General features: G+C 29.8%; 1 protein-coding gene across 3 annotated transcripts; it reads right to left on the minus strand.

Moving 5' to 3' along the window:
* Positions 1–795: 795 nt before the first annotated feature.
* On the minus strand, positions 796–3470 carry AHP5 (histidine-containing phosphotransfer factor 5). 3 transcript variants are annotated; one of them, XM_022914091.2, is made up of 7 exons: positions 3401–3470; positions 3143–3216; positions 2658–2788; positions 2430–2501; positions 2191–2262; positions 1244–1316; positions 796–1045 (listed from the first exon to the last, which is right to left on the minus strand). In XM_022914091.2, the coding sequence occupies exons 2-7, from the start codon at positions 3203–3205 to the stop codon at positions 995–997; spliced, it is 462 nt and encodes a 153-aa protein (XP_022769826.1). In that variant the 5' UTR covers positions 3206–3216; positions 3401–3470; the 3' UTR covers positions 796–994. The 3 variants fall into 3 exon arrangements, with proteins under 3 accessions (XP_022769826.1, XP_022769824.1, XP_022769821.1); XM_022914089.2 differs by having other exon boundaries at positions 3143–3248; positions 3401–3449; XM_022914086.2 differs by lacking the exon at positions 3401–3470 and having other exon boundaries at positions 3143–3394.
* Positions 3471–19703: the final 16233 nt, after the last annotated feature.

Raw genomic sequence — 19703 nt, forward strand, 5'->3', positions numbered from 1 at the left:
CACTTTTTTAGGTGATAATCTTGTGACTTGGAGGAGTAAAAAACAGAATGTGATGACAAGATCAAGTGCTAAAGCAGTGTTCAGAGCAATGGCTTAAGGAATTTGTGAACTACTATGGTTAAAGATTATCCTAGAAAACTTGAAGATCAAATGAAATGGACCAATAAGACTCTACTGTGATAACAAGTCTGCAATAAACATTGCACACAATTCTGTGCAACATGATAGAACAAAACACATTGAAGTAGACCGACATTTCATAAAGAAAAAACTAAACAGTGAGTTAATTTGTACACCTTATATATCAACCAAGGGTCAACTTACAGATGTGTTGACTAAAGGTCTCAGTAGTGCAACATTTCAAGAAATTATTTTCAAGTTGAGAATGGAAAACATCTATTCACCAGCTTGAGGAAAAGTGTGAGAAAACACTTATTTACAACTGATTGTAATCTTGTAATCTGTATATTTATATTTGTATCTCTAAAATTAAATATTTGTATCCCTAAAATTAGAATAGACAATTCCTCAATTATAGGATTAGTTTTTTAGAAAAATTTAATTTCCTAGTTTAACCTCTAGTTAGTTGTATATAAACTTAAGATTCTTATATAATTCTTAATAAGCAGTTTTTCAATATACATTCAGTTTTCACACTGATTTATTTCTTAGTTTTTCCATAGGCTTCAATAATAATAGTAAAAAAATACTGAATAGAAAACACCCTTCATTGATTGGTCAAATTAACATGAAATTTTCAACATTGAACAACAAAGAAAACTACCACATATATGCTTATGCTGCAGAAAGCTAAAAATATTTATTCAAAGCATTATTCTAATTCATCCACGCTTTATACACAAATCTAAGCAAAATCCTTCAATAGTTTAACTTGGTTACAATTTAAACTACAAAACCTCATTAGAAAGAAGTATCTACAATGCCAACTTTTTACTCCCCCTTTGTTCCACCACAAGGATGATATGAATGTTATTTATTCCACTATTGGAATGGATCCACCAGCAGCAAGGATTTGTTTCTCCAGCTGAAAAACCGAACAGGAACAACTCCAGTTAAAAGTATTGTTGGATGTTGAAACTGAAAAACTCAACTTGGAACAAATGAGTACATATGCTCATTTTCCCAGTGGAATACTAACATTAAGAAGAACGAAAGTCCCTTAGATTATCAAAACCATGCAGGAAGAAAATACTTTCTATTAGCCACAGTTTCTTACACTTACCCTGAATAAGGTTTGAAGTTTGTTCTTCAGTAGGGAGTATTCATGAGTCACCTGTTGCAGGCATCTCAAACATCTGTCCCAACATTATCAAGTTAATCAGATTCTTGTACAACTCCTCACTCCCTTCATTGTAAGATTTAAGGGAGTGGGAAACAAGAAATTAAAAGCCACATCTTGCAAGATACATAAAAGGTATCATCTTTGGTTCATATCATAAGGGATAAGGTGTGACAACCAGCAAAATTGGGCGTTTAATTATTGAAGTACCAGAAAACTTCTTAATTTAATTTTAATCCATTAAACAATCACGAAGACTTGTCAAATGCATGCAAACTCACTTGCAGAGTTTCCTGCATCAACATCTAGCCGGACCAACAATCTAAAAGGACTAAATTATGATATTAGCCAAATGTCACGATTGATGGAAGTGACTACTTGGTTAAGCAAAATGGAAATGCTCTTTGCACCAGATAGTAGTGGTGGAATGATTTTGCTTTCTCTTATCCAAGTATGGAAGCTCAAGCTTTTCATCAAAATGGTGCTCCTTCTCAAGTAACTTATATCTAAACTTGCTAACACCCATGCTTTTTTTTTTCTTTTCAATTACCCAGGTTATGATTGCATGTACAGACTTTGGAACCTAATGCCAACTTCTATCTAATCTTTCCATTTAACTGTTAAATTGATGTAAATAAACAAGCTTAACATGAGTATACTTATCTTTAGATGACTAAATATTAACTTGTCATTCTATTTTCTTGAGCTGAGTTGAAGAGTGCAGCAACTCAAAGCAGCATAGTGCTACAGTAACAGATGAATACATTAATTAAGGATTTTCTTGAGAAAATTCACGTTCAGAGGGTGGTTAATTGAGTTAATTCAGCAATCATGCAATTACAAAAAGAAAATCACAACAAAATATTATATAAGTGGGAAGCAAAACTCACCCTTCACGGTTTTGAGCCTCACAAAAACTTCGGAAGGCAATGCATACATTTTTAACTCTCATTGCACCTATGCTACACCATAGACACAGAACGAAACAACAGCAATGTGATTGAGTTTCCAGGACATCATTATGATATTCTACAATGATCATTAGTTCCTTGGAATACTTGAGATTGAATATCCCAATTAAATGGTAGCAAGTCAATTAGAAAATTCAAGGAGAGATGTCCATGAATACCTGGAACTACTACCCTTTAGCTGATGGACGCTAGCGTCTACTTGCTTGAAATCCACACCTTGTTGTTGCTCTCTGAAGAAATAGGGAAAAAGATCCCAATTACTAACTAGTATCAGTTTATTTAACAAACAAAGCTAATTCTTTCTTTAAAATCCAAAAAAGGGAAGTTAAAATCAAAGAAAGTGAAGAAAGGAACAAGAGAATAAGACAAAACAGTAAAACACTCACAGAGCTCTGGCCATATTGTTAATAAGCTTCTCACAATCTTCAAAGAAAAGAGAGGCAACCTCAACCACAAAATCAGGGCTGTTTTCATCTTGCAGTTTTTGGAGCTGAGTGAACTGATCATCCACAAATCCCTGCTCAAAACCAATAAGAACCCATCATCAGAAAACCTCCAAAAACCATCCAAAAAGAAGAAAAAAAATCAGTTAACAAAACGATAGGACCGAAAATAAGAATGAAAACCCAAAATGTTCCTTTTTCAAGTGAACAGATTTATTTTCTCAGGGAAAACAAATCTGATAAGACCTACAAGATATGGCTTATAATATTTTTCCTTATCAAAAAAGATTTATTTCCCAGAAATATTTTCAATAGAGGCAACCATAGGCTTAAAAATACAAAAACCCATCTGTAGATTTTATTAAAATATCAAATCTTTGGGAAAAATATAACCAATAAAGCAAAAACATAAAAGAAAAGATATTGACCTCACGATGCAGTGATGTAGAGTAGTCCATAAACTGTCTCTGCAACTGATTGGCAATATCCATGGTGGCCTCCCCTAACAGCAGTTTAATCACTTGAAAACAGCAACTTCAAAATTGGCAGATCTTACAGACCAAACAAAAACACAAGAAACGAAAAAACAGGCTTCGACTGATAAAAATCAAACATTACTACTTGTTTTTATTTCAAAATATTACAACTTGTTTTTATTTCAAAATATTAAGGAAAGTTTGACTTACCAAAAGCAACAATGTCGAGGCAATTAATTTTTTAGTATTTTTATTTCCAAGTTCTTTTTTCTTTTTTTTTTTGTTTTGTGGACGTTCAATCATCAGTTTTGTCTTCAACCCAGCAACAAGAAAGTTTGTTTTTTATTCAGGCTTGTTATGTTACATAAAAGCCCAAACCATGAGATTGGATGTAAGAATTTTATATGCGTGACTCAAAATGACACCGCTTTTATGGGCCATGGGCTTTAGTTTCTCCAAGCTGTTATAAGATTTGCGAAAGCTTTCTCAGTTGAGGGGAGCGGCCCCTGGTTAAGATACTGTTAGATAATAACATAATTTAAGATCCCCACCAAATTTATCAAACAAAAAAAAAAGGAGTCTTATTTGAAATGTTCATATTTTCTAAAACTCCAATCATTGAATTAAAAATCATTTGTTACATTTGTTCTCAATCGTAGCATATTTAAAAAAAAAATTCACATAACCAATTGAGTGATTAAAAAATTTATAACATATTTTAAGAATTAAATTCGAATTCAAATAACCTCAAATCTTAAGTTAATGTAAAAAATAGATATAAATCCCTATTATGAAAAGTTAATAATAAAAAAGTAAAAGAAAATCACATGGTAGTAATTTATATCTTCTACGAAGTAAAATGAAAATAAATTTTTTTTTAGGAAAAAAAAATTCATCTATAAGTACTTCAAAATTTTTCATAGTTAATACAATCATTACACATTTCAACATTATTAGATAATAATAATATACTGTTACAAGAAACTATCAATTCTTTTATATTTTTTATCAAGTTATCTCACAATTGGCTGTTATTTTTTTTATAAATTATTTATTAAATCAAATTATCTCACAATGGGTTGGTAATTTATTGCCAAATTATCTAGCAAATACTCAATAAAAAAAATACTTTTCATTTTACAAATATCGTAAAACAACAAATGCATAATGCTAATATTTATAACAGCAATGAAAGCATTGTTCAAATCCTCCAACAAAATTTTAGAACAAACTTTATTCTTTCATCATAGAATGTTATAGGATATATATCATACAAAGTTCATAATTTCTCCAAAAAATCAGCTACCTCTTGTATAAATGCATCTATTATAACCTTAAGTATTAACTTTATAATTGTAATTTTCTAAAAAAACAACCGTGTTTAGACCAAAATATACCTAGATTACATGCATACATTCATAAGTAATTTAATGCAACATGACATATTTCATTGAAAGGAATCAAAAAAAAAAAAAAAGGTCAACATCTTAACATTTATTTGAAATATTGTCCTCAAGCAAAGGAATATATTGTAATCCACATAAGAGAAACTGGAACTTAGATAGAAGCCTTCAATTCTCTTTTATAATTTTAGATTCTTGTAGTTCTATAATTGACAGGTATAAATCTTGTAAATTCATGAAATGCTAATTTGTAACTCATAATTATTTTAATATATATTTGTTTACTAATTATATGAATACAACAACTTTCCTAAGCCATTTTTAACTTATTGAACTTTATTTTTTTATTATAAATAACTATTATCGATTAATCATTCACATAAATCACATTACAAAAAGGATAATAAATCAAACATTTTAAGTACACCTACAATACTTAATAACATCACATAATAAAAATATATCAAACTTGTATACTTCCTACGATAACTTTGTATAATTCTTAATAACATCAAATTCTAATAATCAGTTTCTCAATTATTTAAATTCATACAAAAAATGTCCAAACTAAAAAACAGAACTAATAAAAACAATAAAAACTTATTTTCATCAAAGATGACATGTAAAAATAAAATATTATAAAAAACACAACCATAATAACATGCAAAACTTCTAATTATAAAACCCAAAAACTAAGGATAATAACGGCTCGGGTCAAGGCAAGTATTTGCTCGTCTCAAACTTGATATGACTTTATACACATAATACTCGAAATCGACCCGACAAAAATTTTTAATTTTTTCATATTCAAACTTAACCTGATTTGATATTATATAAATTATACAATGATTAGACTTAAAAATAATAAAATATTATTTTTAATATAAATATAAAATTAAATAAATAGTTAATATTTATATATATATATATCAAATTGGATCAAATTTATTTAAAACTTGACTTGATTTTTTTATTATTATTCGATTTGACTCAAAATTCAATTTAAAAAAAAATCGATCTTAAAAAATTGAGTCAAATTAAAATCCGTTATACAGGCAAGTTGGACAATTAACCTTACAAAAGATCCATTCAACATTGAAACTTCAATAGAAAAATTACAATGCATAAAACGAAAATAATGACACTGAAACTGAAAAGAAAACAGAAATCTACATTCAATGAAAAGATAAAAAAAAATATACCAAAAAACAGCTTAAGAAAAAACTGAAAAAAAAGAAGCAAAAGCTCACAAAAAAAAAACTGTCAGAGGAGGTTTGCCACAAGCACAGACACGCACAACAAAAAAAATTTTAAAAATAGACAACACAAACACGAGTCAAAAATAAAAACAATAAAAACAACAGGTGTCAATAAAACTACTTTATCCTCAGAGTAAAAAATAAAATAACCAAAAAATAAACTATAAGAAGAAAAGACTACTGGCATTTTCAAAACCCCTGTGAGATTCTTTTTACATAAGATTATAAAGATTTTTTTTTTTAAAAAATTTGGGCGTTCAATCATCAGTCTTGTCTTTAACCCACTATCCCAATTCCCAAACAAAAAGGAGTTTTTTTTCTGAAGTAAAATGTTGTTCCTTTTTTTTGTTTTTTTATTCAGCCTTGTTATCTTACATAAAGGCCCAAACCATGCAGTTGGATGTAAGAGTTTATATACGTTACGAAACATGACACCACATTTATGGGCCACGGAATTTAGTTTCTCCAAGCTGTTATAACTTATGAAAGCATTCTCAGTTGAGGGCCCGGTCCCTGTTAAGATACTATTAGATAACATAATTTAATATCCCTACCAAACCTTTTTTATGGTCACTAAAATTATCAAACAAAAAAAAAATAGACTTATTTAAAAAGTTTATATTTTCTAAAACTCTAATCATTGATTTAAAAAATCCTTTGTTACATTTGTTCTCAATTGTAGCATATTAAAAAAAAAATTACATAACAATTTAGTGATTAAATTAAATTATAATATATTTCAAAATTCAGATTCGAATTCAAACAACCTCAAACCTGATTCTAATATAAAAAATTCATATAAATAACAGGACTCTTGCTGTGTGTGTGGGACTGTGGAGGAATCTTGCTATCAAATAATTTTTTAATGCAGGTTCAGCGGTTGGGTACGGGAAAGAATCGCAACTGGGAGCATGGATGGCTGGAAACATGGACCATGGCCCCAGAATTTTGGACTGTTTTCTTGATTAAGGCAAAGTAAGAATAAAGTTGGAAACGTGCATGTTTGCACTATGGATGCTATGGTTGAACAGAAACAGATGTCTCCATGAATCTACATGTGAAACTGTACGTGAGGTGGTGTTTAAGGTGTGTCATAACATCTAAATTTGAGAATCTATTATTTGATATTGATTTAAAGAGTCATTATCAAATTTTTTTGTTTAAGTGCGATTGACTATTTAAAGAATCTATCCCTTCAAAAAACACTTAAGCTTGACTAAGGGTCCCTAAAAAAATAAGTTCAGGTCTATTAACTAGAACATGATTTGAAAAATCGATTACGTGTGAAGAAGGTTATGGCACCATCACAACGTTCATCGAAAAATAATATCAGCTTGATTTTGTGTTATCCGATAAGCCTTAAAAATTTTACTAAGTAATTAATTATTAAAAATGATTCTTAATTAACTTCAATACTTTTGGTAAAAAATTAAAGAAATTCCTTCACCTCAAGAGTATACAAGAAAACTACTATTTCACTTACAGAGACTCTGTCGTCAGATTATTAAACATTAAAAAAAATTTAAGAAAGAAAGAAAAAGAATAAAATAAAAAGGAATAATGATTCAACTTTTTGATATAAATATTTTTTTTTCATACAAAAACTCATTGCTTTTGTACAAAAAAATTGATACTTTCAACTTTTCCTTAAAATATTTTTTTTGATAATTTTTATTTTTAAGAAAAATTGGTACTTCCAACTTTTTCTTAAAATGATTTTTTTGGTGAAATTTTAATTTCAAGAAAAATTGATACTTTCAACTTTTTCTCAAAATACTTTTTGACAAAAATTATTTTAAAAATTTTACTTTCAAGAAAAATTGATACTTTCAACTTTTCTCTAAAATACTTTTTGAAAAAAAAAATTGTTTTAGAAATTTTACTTTTAAAAAAAATTGATACTTTCAACTTTTTCTCAATTTTTTTTTTTGAAATTTTAATTTTAAGAAAAATTGATACTTTCAACTTTTCCCTAAAAATATATTTTTTAAACCTTTTTATTTTCAAGAGAAATTGATACTTTCAACTTTTCGTAAAAATATTTTTTAAAACTTTTTTTATTTTAAAAAAAATTGATATTTTTAACTTTCCCTTAAAAATATATATATATTTGAAACTTTAATTTTAAGGAAAATAAAAAAAATAAAATAAAGAATACAAAATAATTCTAATTTAGATAATAATAATAATAATAATAAATAAATAAATAGAAAAAGAAAAAAAACTTAAGGCGGCTCAGCTTGGCTAGAAAGATTGGCTTGGCTTGAAAGACAAGGCTTGGCTTGAAAGACAAAACATGGCTCAAAGGTGTGACTCGACAGGAAACGACTCTGCTCAGCTCGGCTGCAGAGGTTGGCTGGCAATCGGGTCAGACATGGGTCAGCGTTTAAGTCGGGTTGAACCAAATAAAAACACGCAGATCCTCTGGGCTAATTTAATGCCAAAACGACGTCGTCTTGAGCAAGTATAAAAGGTAAAAAAATCTCATTTTTTTCCCAGATGCTTCTCCCCTTCCTTTCTCTTTCCCTTAGTTTTCTATCCCTTTCTTTCTACCCGTGAAGAACACCAGCGGGATTCTCACCGATTTCTGGGTTTTTTCTTCAAAAACTGGGTATTTTGTCAAAAAAGTCACCAAAAAACTTAAATGTCGTAGGAAAATTTCATTGGATTCTGAAAAATTTTCAAAAATTTTTCAGAAAAAACTCCAAAAAATTAGAAAAAACTTTTCTAAAAATTCTAAAATGCCTATAAACACTTTTTGCTTCTGTTTCACCTATCTGTTGTGTTTTTCTTTGTGTCTTTGAGTTCTGTTTTAGCATCTATTTATAAAGATTGATCAAAAGAGTTTCTGATCAATCTCAATTCCATCTAGGATTAGGATTCAAACTTTGAATCCAATCCCAACTCTGCCAGCCCTCAAATCACGTCCAAATTCACTTCCACCACTTTTTTTTTTATTTTTAATTAATCTAATCATTATCTCCTAATTAATCAAGAAAAGATAAAATCAATCAAAATAATAATAATAATAATAATAATAATAATAATAATAATAATAATAATAATAATAAACGAAAAAAACAATAATAATAAAATAATGATAATAAAAATAAAATAAAAACATAATAATAATAATAATAATAATAATAATAATAATAATAATAATAATAATAATAATAATAATAATAAAATGGGCCCATCTTGCCTATTTGGACCATACCCAATTGATCCAGGCCTGTACCAAATTAGGTGTCTACAGCTGTCTCTCTTTGCACATTTTCTGTTAATTTTCTGTGAAACAAAAATTCTGTAAATACATAGACACCCATTTAAGACTTAACTCGACTTTTTTTTTTACCTTTTTTTATTTTGTTGTTTTTGTTTTTATTTTTATTTTTTTGTTAAGATTTTGATCAAAACTCACATAAGCAGAGGCTTAATAACTTTGAAAAAATAAACAAAGTTCCTCTAATAAGAGGCTCAACGACTTTTGAGAAAAATAAATAAAGCTCCTATAAACAGAAGCTCCACAACTTTTAAAAAAATAAACAAAGCTCCTCTAGCAGAGACTCAACGACTTTTGAAGAAATAAATGCTATTTTAAACAGAGGCTCTACAACTTTTAAGAAAATAAATGTTCCTCTAAACAGAGGCAACCACGACTTTGAAAAATAAATTGCTTCTCTAAACATAGGCAACTACGACTTTGAAAAATAAATTACTCATCTAAACAGGGACAACCATGACTTTAGAAAAATAAATTGCTCTTTTAAATAGAGGTAACTACGACTTTTGGAAAAATAAATTGCTCCTCTAAATGAAGGTAACCACGACTTTGAAAAATAAATGACTCATTGACAATCATGACCAAAAGAGTTATAGATTGTATCTGAAGGAATTTTGTAATGAAAACTTAAAGATTCACAATTTGAGTTCAACATTCAAAGGTTTAGATTCGCAAGAACCTTTCAGCTTTGCAAGAATTTTACTGAAATTTGATTCTTAAAATTTTAGTTTCATAAAAATTTAAATTTGTAAAATCTCAAGATTCGCATTTGCCACTTGCAAGACTCACATCCAACATTTAAAGATCATCATTTAGCTTGAAGATTCACATCCAAAAGTTCAAGGTTTTTCACTCGAATTCAAAAGTTCACCTTTGGCAAACTTGGGATTCACATCCAAAAAATCTAAAGCTTTTCGTTTGAATTTTGGATACTCACATCCAAAAGTTTAAAGCTTCTCATTTAAGTTCAAAGGCTTACATGCAATAAAACTTAGGGTTTCACATCTAAGTTCAAAGTTTCTTACTCAAAAAAATTTAGAGAATTGCATCCAAAAGTTCAAAACTTTTCATTCTAGTTCGAAGATTCATATTCGATGAATTTTAGGGTTTCATACCTTAAAAATTCTCATTTTGAAACCCAAAGATTTTCATTTGAGTTCAAAGATTGACAAATTTTAGATTTCACACCTTAAAGATTCTTATTTTAAAACTCAAAGATTCTCATTTAAGAACTCAAAAATTCTCATCAAAATATTCACAATTTATTTTTCAAGTGACTCAAAAAATTTGCATGAATGAATGTCATGACCAAATATGCAAATGCCTTCTTAATGATACAAATGCAACAACCTAGATTTTTAAAATGCCCAAGCATGTCCTAACAAAGTTTTAATTCATCAAATTATGTGCATGTACTATTCAAGCAATGGTGCCAACATGATGCATGTAATGTGGACATCAATAATGTCATGAAATCCTAAATAATTATGGTAATATGGCTCTGAAGACTCCATCATTTTAAGTTTCTTAACACTAGCCATCTCAAAATAAATTTTATCTTCTATCACTTGGTCTCAAATCATAGGTTTCTCAACACTAATCATTTCAGAACAAATTTTATCCTCCATCACTTGGTCATCGTTCATGGGCTTTTCAGCACCAGTTTCCTCCATTTCCCTATACTATGTTTACCCAGTCATCTTTATATTCATCACTTGGTCATATCATTTTTTTTTCAAAATTTTCCCTCACTCCATTTTATTGACTAATTTATCATCATATTCCTCATTTAGTGACATCATATGTCATTTTAAATCATCTTTTTTTTTTTTAGGTTTATACAATTTTTTCCCATTTTTTCTCTTATCATCCTGGATTTCTCTTCAAAGGAATGCAAGATTTTTTATGCACATTGTCATTAATTCATCATCATTTCAAATCATAACAAATACAATGTAATAATTCATTTTCTTGATTTATTCTGGGTATATAACAATAAGAGAACACAAGGTGAATTACGAGAAAGGTAATCAATGAAGAACGAGTTTGGTACAAAATAAATTACGAAAGAAACAAATTAGATGCATGTCATTGGGATGAATGGTATATTCAAACAATGAATATTCAGACAATTTTGAACATTAATCTAAGATTCTTTTTCAAAAACTCATTCCATTGACTGTTGATATCATTTTGAGCTTATCAAACTTTGTCCCAGTTTCTAAAAATCTTTAGATACCTCGATCCTTCATATGATAGAACTCTCCATTAAACTTTTAGCTCATATTTTTTTTTACCAAATCGCCCTTTCAGGTTTTCAATTTAAGTCTTTTTTTCTCTCCTTCTCATTCATTTTTTTTCCTATTTTTTCCTATTTTTTTAATTTTTAATTTTTTCCATTTTTTCTCTCATCTTTGACCTATTGTTGATATCTCTTCCACATCAAATTTTAAAGCAATAAAGCATGATTCTGTCATTCCATTATAAGGATGCCTTAGCCCAACATATGATTATTCAATTTGAGCATTCACATTTGATCCAAATGGACTTTAAAAGTTGTAATGTAGACCATAGTAAGGGGTCATAAAAGAAATAGATAAAATAAGCTCAAAACCTATGTTTAAAGGGTTTAAAACCAAAAGATCACTTGTTATCATTTGAAACAACTTAGCATTTTACCCCTTTCCACTTTATTTCACTTTATTTTCCCTTTTTTCATCTCATTCCTTATAAAAAAAACTCTCATTACTTTACCCCAAATCATGTATGTCATTTATTTTTTTTATTTTTTTTCATTTTTTTAAAGCAACAAAGCATGATTCTGTCGTTCCATTATAAGGATGCCTTAGCCCAACATATGATTATTCAATTCGAGCATTCACATTTGATCCAACTAAACTTTAAAGGTTGTAATGTAGACCATAGTAAAGGGTCATAAAAGAAACAGATAAAATAAGCTCAAAACCTATGTTTAAAGGGTTTAAAACCAAAGGATCACTTGTTATCATTTGAAACAACTTGGCATTTTACCCCTTTCCATTTCATTTCACTTCATTTTCCCTTTTTTCATCTCATTCCTCACAAAAAGACTCTCATTACTTTACCCCAAATTATGTACGTCATTTATTGTTTTTCATATTTTTAAAGAATTTTTTTACCTCTTTTTTTTTTTCAAAAATTATCTCCCAGTGTGGAAGGTGATCATTGGTCAGGGTTTTTTTTAAAAAAAATCACAATAGGCTCAAAAGAAGTAGCAATGAATGATTTTTCAAATGGTAAAAAAAAAGTGATCATTTTTTATCTCAAATATAAATGCTTTCCTTGAACATCATATATTGAACAAAAACAAGCTCATTGATCTTTATAACAAACTACATATATTCAAAATATATTAATTTTACATCCATTAGTAGTTGATTTCTTTTGCTCAAATAGTCTCATCAGATCAATGTGAATAAATTTTTAAAATTAAATATCAGAATTATCATTATCATTGTCTAAACATTCATAATTTGAAATTCAAGAATGCAAACTAAAAGTTATGAAAGGTGACAAAGCATGGAACAGTAGTTGAATGAAAAAAAAATGTAATGAAATGCATTAACTTGCCTCTTATTAAAATGATAACAACAAAGTCCTATTGCATAAAAGGAATCATAGCATTACTTTAAAAGAAATCCTAAAATGACAAGAAACTTCCAACTAACCTTATTTTCATTCTCCAAAATTGTGCCCTTGTGCAATCAGGTGAATGATCTTTATTGACATCCTGTCCATCGATTCATTGCAACTCTTCAGACCTTTTGTGATCAACGTGTTCTTGATTTTTACTCAAAGTATTGACATCATGATTAGGCAATGGATTGCCACTAACATTAGGTGTTGTTACTCTTTATTGATCAAAACTTATCAGTCTATCCTTAATTAACCATTACACTTTATGTTTCAAAGCAATATAATTTTCAGTGAAATGGCCAACAATTTTATAGTGGTAGTCGTAATGGACTGTGAGATCATACCACTTACGGTAAAGAAGCTTGAGTGACTCTACATGATTGAGGGCAATCAAATGGTTATTAGAGAGCTCTCGATATAACTCCGTATAAGTCATAGGGATTGGATCGAATACTAATTTTTTTTGAGTAATTCGTTGTTTTCGTAAACCACTTGTTGAGTTAGTAGGATGAGCCTGAAACTTTGTGGAAGGTTGAATATTAAAGTTGTATATGAGAGTTTGATGGTTAAAAATGGAATGGCATGTCAATGAGTAAGATGGTTGTGAAGTTGGCTGGTATGGGTAAGATGATGTATTATTCACAGCAGGATAGTATGGAAAATAACCTTGTGGATATGGTTGGTATCCCCTGAACTATCTGTCAAAGCCTATAGCTTGAGCTTCAGTCTATTTCTTTTCGGGTGTCTTCTTAATTTTTTCTCCTTTCAACTTATCATTTTTAATGGCATTCTCAATGATTTTACCTGAGATCACCATGTCGGTGAAGTTTTTTGTGACATTTTCTATCATCTTTTCATAATAGAAAGATTTTAAAGTGTTGATAAATAATACAATGGTCTCTTTTTCAGTCAAAGAAGGTTACACCTAATTAGCCATGTCCCTCCACCTTTAGGCATATTTTTTGAATAATTCAGTTACCTTCTTTTCTATATTTTATAAGAAAAAGTGATCAAGAGCCAAGTCTATGATATGCAGGTATTGACTGATGAAGTTATAGGTCATATCACTCCAAGAACGAATATGATTTCTATCTAGCTAGACATACTACCTAGCAGCAGACTAGTGAGATTATCTTGAAAGATGTGCATCAAGAGCTTTTTATTATTGGCATGACAATCATTTTTTGACAGTACATAGTAATGTGAGTTTTTGAATACTTTGTACCATCATACTTTTCAAACTCTGGTACTTTAAACTTCAGAGGGATAACCACATCCGGGATTAAACAGAGTCCAGTAGCATCGACAAAATCATAAAAACTTACTCTTTCAGCTACTTGAAGCTTTTTCTTTAACAAGTTTATTTTTTGTTTAGCTTTTGAGGCTTTTAAAGTCTCTTTATTCTTGGGCTTCAATTTTTTTATCCTCTATATCATCCAAATTAGGGATTGATATTGGTTCTATTACCTTTTGAGTAAAGACAAGATATATGTAGCTCTAGTACTATGATAGATTTAAAATTGATGGCATTTCAGAGTATGTGTACCTTATAAGTTATTTGAACTATTGGGCAGTGGACCTTGTGCGGGTTGAGCTTGATGTGGCCAAAAACCAGAAGGATATAATAAGTCATCCACTTTTTGTGATGGATGGTCTTGTTGACTTATGTTCTCTTCTATTTTCTCTCTCTTATTTAACTTGTTGAAAGCATCGAGAATTTTACTCAATTTATTTTTTAGCTTTTCTTATGCCTTTTCTAATTTTTCAAATCGGTGAAAGTTTTCTTGTTCCATTTGTCTTACTCTAGCTCTTGTATTGTATTGGTGAGTGAGGTTACTTGGTGGAGCTATCATGAACCTTTAACACCACAATTATGATTAAAAATGCTATGTTATGCTTTATGTAGGATATGTTGATGCACGAATAGAATGTGGATCTTCATGGATGAAATGAAAATGATGTAAATGATAATGTTAAAACAAGATCATGAAAATGATGCATAGACTGAAATAATGCATATGCACAAAATCAGACAAACAACATGGTTAGTTTCATGGATAAAATAAAAGTGATGTAGATGCATAATGTTACATACGATAATAAAATGATGCACAAAGTTAGACAATCAAAATGATTAGATAAACACCCTTATTGTATCATAGTTTCATGGTATATCTATTATTGGGTAGGAATGACTCTATCTTAGGGTTGGCCTTTTAAGTGTACACAATATGTGGTTTAAGGCTAAAGTCTAAAGGTTTCCAAATTGCTCCTTACATTATTGTCCATCACAGACTAGTAAGATACCCCAATCTTCATCCATTACAAGCTATGAGCGAAAAATGTTCAATTTGAGTGGGAGTATTTCACTAGCCACTACGAAGGCATTAAAACCTCACGAAAGTATTAAAACCTCATGAAAGCAATAGGTATTTTACTCCCTCTTAGAGGGACGGAGCTTGGGTATAGAGCTCATGTTATGCTTATGCATATGAATGACAAAATTAACAAAGTAAATAAATATGAATGAATAAAAAAATCTATACAAAAATTTTATTAGGCTTTTGGATAACACAAATTTATTTGCTAGCCTGACTCTCAGTAGATTCTCCAACGGAGTCGTCAAACTGTCATAACGTCTAGATCCAGGGATCTATCGCTAGATATTGACTTGAGAAGCCGCCACCAATATTTTTTATTTAGGTACGATTGATCACCTAAAAAAATTATCCTTTCAAAGAAAACCTAAGCTTGACTAAGGGTCCCTAAAAGAATAGGTTCAGGTCTATTAACTAGAACAGGGTTCGAGAGTTCAATTACATGTGAAGAAGGTTATAGCACTGTTACAACGCCCATCGAAAGATGGTACCAACTTGATTTTATGTTATCCGATAAGCCTTAAAAATTTTATCAAGTAATTAATTATTCTTAATTAACTCTAATACTTTTGGCAAAAAATTAAGAAAATCCCTTCACCTCAAGAGTATGTAAAAAAATTACTGTTTCACTTGTAGAAACTCCGTTGTTGGATTATTTAACATTAAAAAAAATTTCAAGAAAGAAAAGAAGAAAAAGAATAAAATAAAAAGAAATAATGATTCAACTTTTTGATATAAATCCTTTTCTTTTCATAAAAAAAAAAATTCATTACTTTTGTACAAGAAAAATTGATACTTTCAAATTTTTCTTAAAATATTTTTCTTGATAATTTTTATTTTTAATAAAAATTGGTACTTTCAACTTTTTCTCAAAATATTTTTTTAAAATTTTAATTTAAAAAAAATTGATACTTTCAACTTTTTCCTAAAAATATATTTTTTAAACTTTTTTATTTTCAAGGGATATTGATACTTTCAACTTTTCCTAAAAATATTTTTTAAAACCTCTTTTATTTTCAGAAAAATTGATACTTTCAACTTCTCCTTAAAAATATATATTTTTTGAAACTTTAATTTTAAGGAAAATAAAAAATATATATAAAAATAAAAATAAAATAAGAAATACCAAATAATTATAATTTAGAAAATAATAATAATAAATAAATAAATAAATAAATAAATAAATAAATAAATAAATAAATAAAACCTTAAGGCGACTCAATTGGAAAGATTGGCTCAGCTTGAAAGACAAAACATGGCTCAAAGGTGCGGCTCGACGGGAAACGGCTTGGCTTAGCTCGGCTGCAGGGGTTAACTAGTAATCAGGTCAGACATGGGTCAACGCTCGGGTTAGGTTGAACCAAACAAAAACGTGCGGATCTTTTAGGCCGATTTAATGCCAAAACGACTTCGTCTTGAGCAAGTATAAAAGGTAAAAATTCTCGTTTTTTTGCCAGATGCTTCTCCCTTTCCTCTTTCTTCCTCTTAGTTTTCTCTCCTTTTCTCTCTACCCGTGAAGAACATCGATGGGATTCTCACCAGCTTCTAGGTTTTTTTGTCGAAAACTGGGTATTTCGTCGAAAAAGTCACCGAAAAACTTAAATCTCATTGAAAAATTTCATCAGATTCTAAAAAATTTTCAAAAATTTTCTAGAAAAAACTCTAAAAAATTCAAATTTTTTTTAAAAAAAATTCTACACTGCCTCTAAACACCTTTTGCTTCTATTTCACCTCTCTGTTGTGTTTTTCTCAGTGTCTTTGGGTTCTGTTTCAACATGTATTTATAAGGATTGATCATAAGAGTTTTTGATCAATCTCAATTCCATCTGGGATTAGGATTCAAACTTTGAATTCAATCCCAACTCTGTCAGCCCCCAAATTCACGTTCAAATCTACTTTCACCACTTTTTTTTTATTATTTTTAATTAATCTAATCATTATCTCCTAATTAATCAAGAAAAGATAAAATCAATAAAAATAATAATATAATAGCAAATAATAATAAAAAATAATAAATGAAAAAAAACAGTAATAAAAAAATAATGATAATATAAATAAAATAATAATAATAAAAAAATGAACTAATCTTGTTCATTTGGATCAGGTCCAATTGATCCGAACTTAGATTAAATTGAGTGTCTACAAGGTGGATTGACTTTTGCAGGAAGGCAGGGAATTGCAGGAAGACACTGATGAGATGGATATCTCCTGTGGATGTTGACTTCAAAATCAATGTGAATGTATCTTTTAATTGCACAAACAAGACAGCAAGGTTGGGAATAGTCGTTCGGGATAGAAGAAGTAAAGTGGTGCTATGTGCAGCAACGAGCACTTCGAATGTAAGCTGTTCTCTTCATGCAGAAATGAAGTCCGTTCTCTTTGGGATTGGTATTGCTAGGGAATGGGGCCATAAGGAAGTGGAGGTGGAAACTGATGCAATGGTGGTGGTGCAGGGGCTTGCAAAGGCGAGGGACTCTTACTGGGAGGGAACAGGAATAATAGTAGATATTTTGAGAGCAACGTCACAATATAGAGCTTGTCTAGTTTTACATGTCAACGGGTTTGCAAACGCATTGTCTCATAACGTGGCCCGGCTATCTTGTACAAAGGGTCAAATATCTGTATGAGAGTATCTCCCAGATTCCATCATAAATGTTGATGTTTTTCTTGTGTAATGAAAGTTTTCATGTTTTGATAAAAAAAAAGAGCTAATAATAAAAAAGTAAAAGAAAATCACATGCTAGTAATTTATATCTTCCACAAAGTAAAATGAAAACCAACTTTTTTTTAGAAAAAAAAATTTCATCCCTAAGTACTTCATAACTTTTCGCAGTTATAAAAGTCTGAGACAATTTAATTCTCTCTCTCATAGTTATAAACCACCATTACCTCTCTATTATTACACCTAGACCACTGTACTAAAATAACCTCAGTACCAAGCAAATTAGAATTCAAAAAAGAAAAAACAGATGTAAAGGATTGAGTAAGAAATGGAACGTAAACCTGAATCTTTATGATCTTCAGAAGAAGTGGAAATGAAAGCACCAGAGGAGCGAACCGTGGAAGCGACGTTACTAGGATTCGTGGAAACAGTCTTTAGACAAGAAGATAATATCCTGAACGAATTTGGCAATAAGCCATTGTTCCTTCCTTTCCCTTTCCTCATCCTCCAACTATAACACTCCTACTCGTTCTACTACTCTCCACCTTCACCACCGCCAAGTGGCATCTCCGATCGATAAAACATCCGATTCTTCCATCGCAACTCAAAAACCTTAACAACAAACCAAAAATAAAAATTTCCACTTTCAATGGCTTGCTTGAGGTTTGGCTTGCCTCTTTTCTCTCCGCTCTATACTCTCTATTGTTATCTGATCCTTCCCTTTTTTTTTGTTTAGTATCCTACATAGCTTTATTTAAATTATTTTTTGTTTCTCCGAAGTTTCATTTTCTCTCGCTTTCTTTCTCACTGCCTCTGTTTTTGTTTTGGTGCTAAGAGTTGAACAATTCCACCTGTAGATTGAGATGTAAGCAAAAGAGTGCAGCAAATTTTTTTTTCTCTTGTTTATTGTTTTAACTTTCAAAAGTTAAAAATGCCAGCGATTAAGGAGGTAATTGGAAGTTAAATTTTGGTTTTGTGGATGACAACACGCGAAAGCCGGAGAAGCAAAAAAAAAAAAAAACTATTATTATTATTCAGTTAAAGTGGGGCTTTTATTCTGTGGTGCCATTGGTATTGGGCTTGTTGAATCAGGGGCCTAGCTTAGGCTGGGTATTACTATTTGTGAGTTGGGCTTGATGTGTGCTGAGTATCATTTTCTTCACTATGCAATTATAGAATAACCTACTTTTGTTAGGCCTAGCTTTCCACCAAAACTGAAAACGAAAGATAGAAGAATATATATATATATATATATATATATATATATTATATTTGTTTACCCACCATTTCATTCATAGCTGGTTTCTTCTTCTAGGTTGGTAGTAAAACTCCTATAAACCTGCCCACATATATATGTATATATATAACATCCCGTTCTGGCTGTTTGATTATACTTTATGAAACTAATAATTTATTAACCGATGAATGATATGATGATAAGATCAGCAAAAAGATGGAGGGATGGATGGGTAGGCGGATTACGGAGGGAAGACAGTAGGTTTGCTTGCCTCTAGGGTTTGGGTCATAAATAAACAAACCCATGATAATTGAATTGGTTTCTCTATCACATCCTTCAAACACTTGAAAAGGCTTATAAATTGGTAAGTTAAGACATGATTTATGTCGTCCCTTGTAAAATAAATAAATAAAAATTCCCTGTTCGTGGGGTGTGTAAGACCTGTTTTGTAAGTGAGGATCGGGATTTAAACTTCATCTTGTACTTTAAGATAAAGTTAAAATTGCGTAAATATTAGTTATATAAAAAAACTCTTACCCGTTAAACTTGTCATAATTTTAACAAATAATGTTTGTTCTTTCATGTAAAAGAATTAAAATAAAATGATCTAATT

Source organism: Durio zibethinus, chromosome 23 (genome assembly GCF_047325235.1).
Source record: "Durio zibethinus cultivar Kanyao isolate XHJ-2024 chromosome 23, ASM4732523v1, whole genome shotgun sequence".
Taxonomy (NCBI): domain Eukaryota; kingdom Viridiplantae; phylum Streptophyta; class Magnoliopsida; order Malvales; family Malvaceae; genus Durio; species Durio zibethinus.

Coding starts and splice junctions, on each gene's coding strand:
- AHP5 (XM_022914091.2), bottom strand. CDS start 3,205: ATGGATATTGCCAATCAGTTGCAGAGACAGTTTATGGACTACTCTACA. Junction 2,502..2,657: donor AACAATATGGCCAGAGCTCT/GTGAGTGTTTTA, acceptor CTATTTCTTCAG/AGAGCAACAACAAGGTGTGG. Junction 2,263..2,429: donor CTAAAGGGTAGTAGTTCCAG/GTATTCATGGAC, acceptor TCTATGGTGTAG/CATAGGTGCAATGAGAGTTA.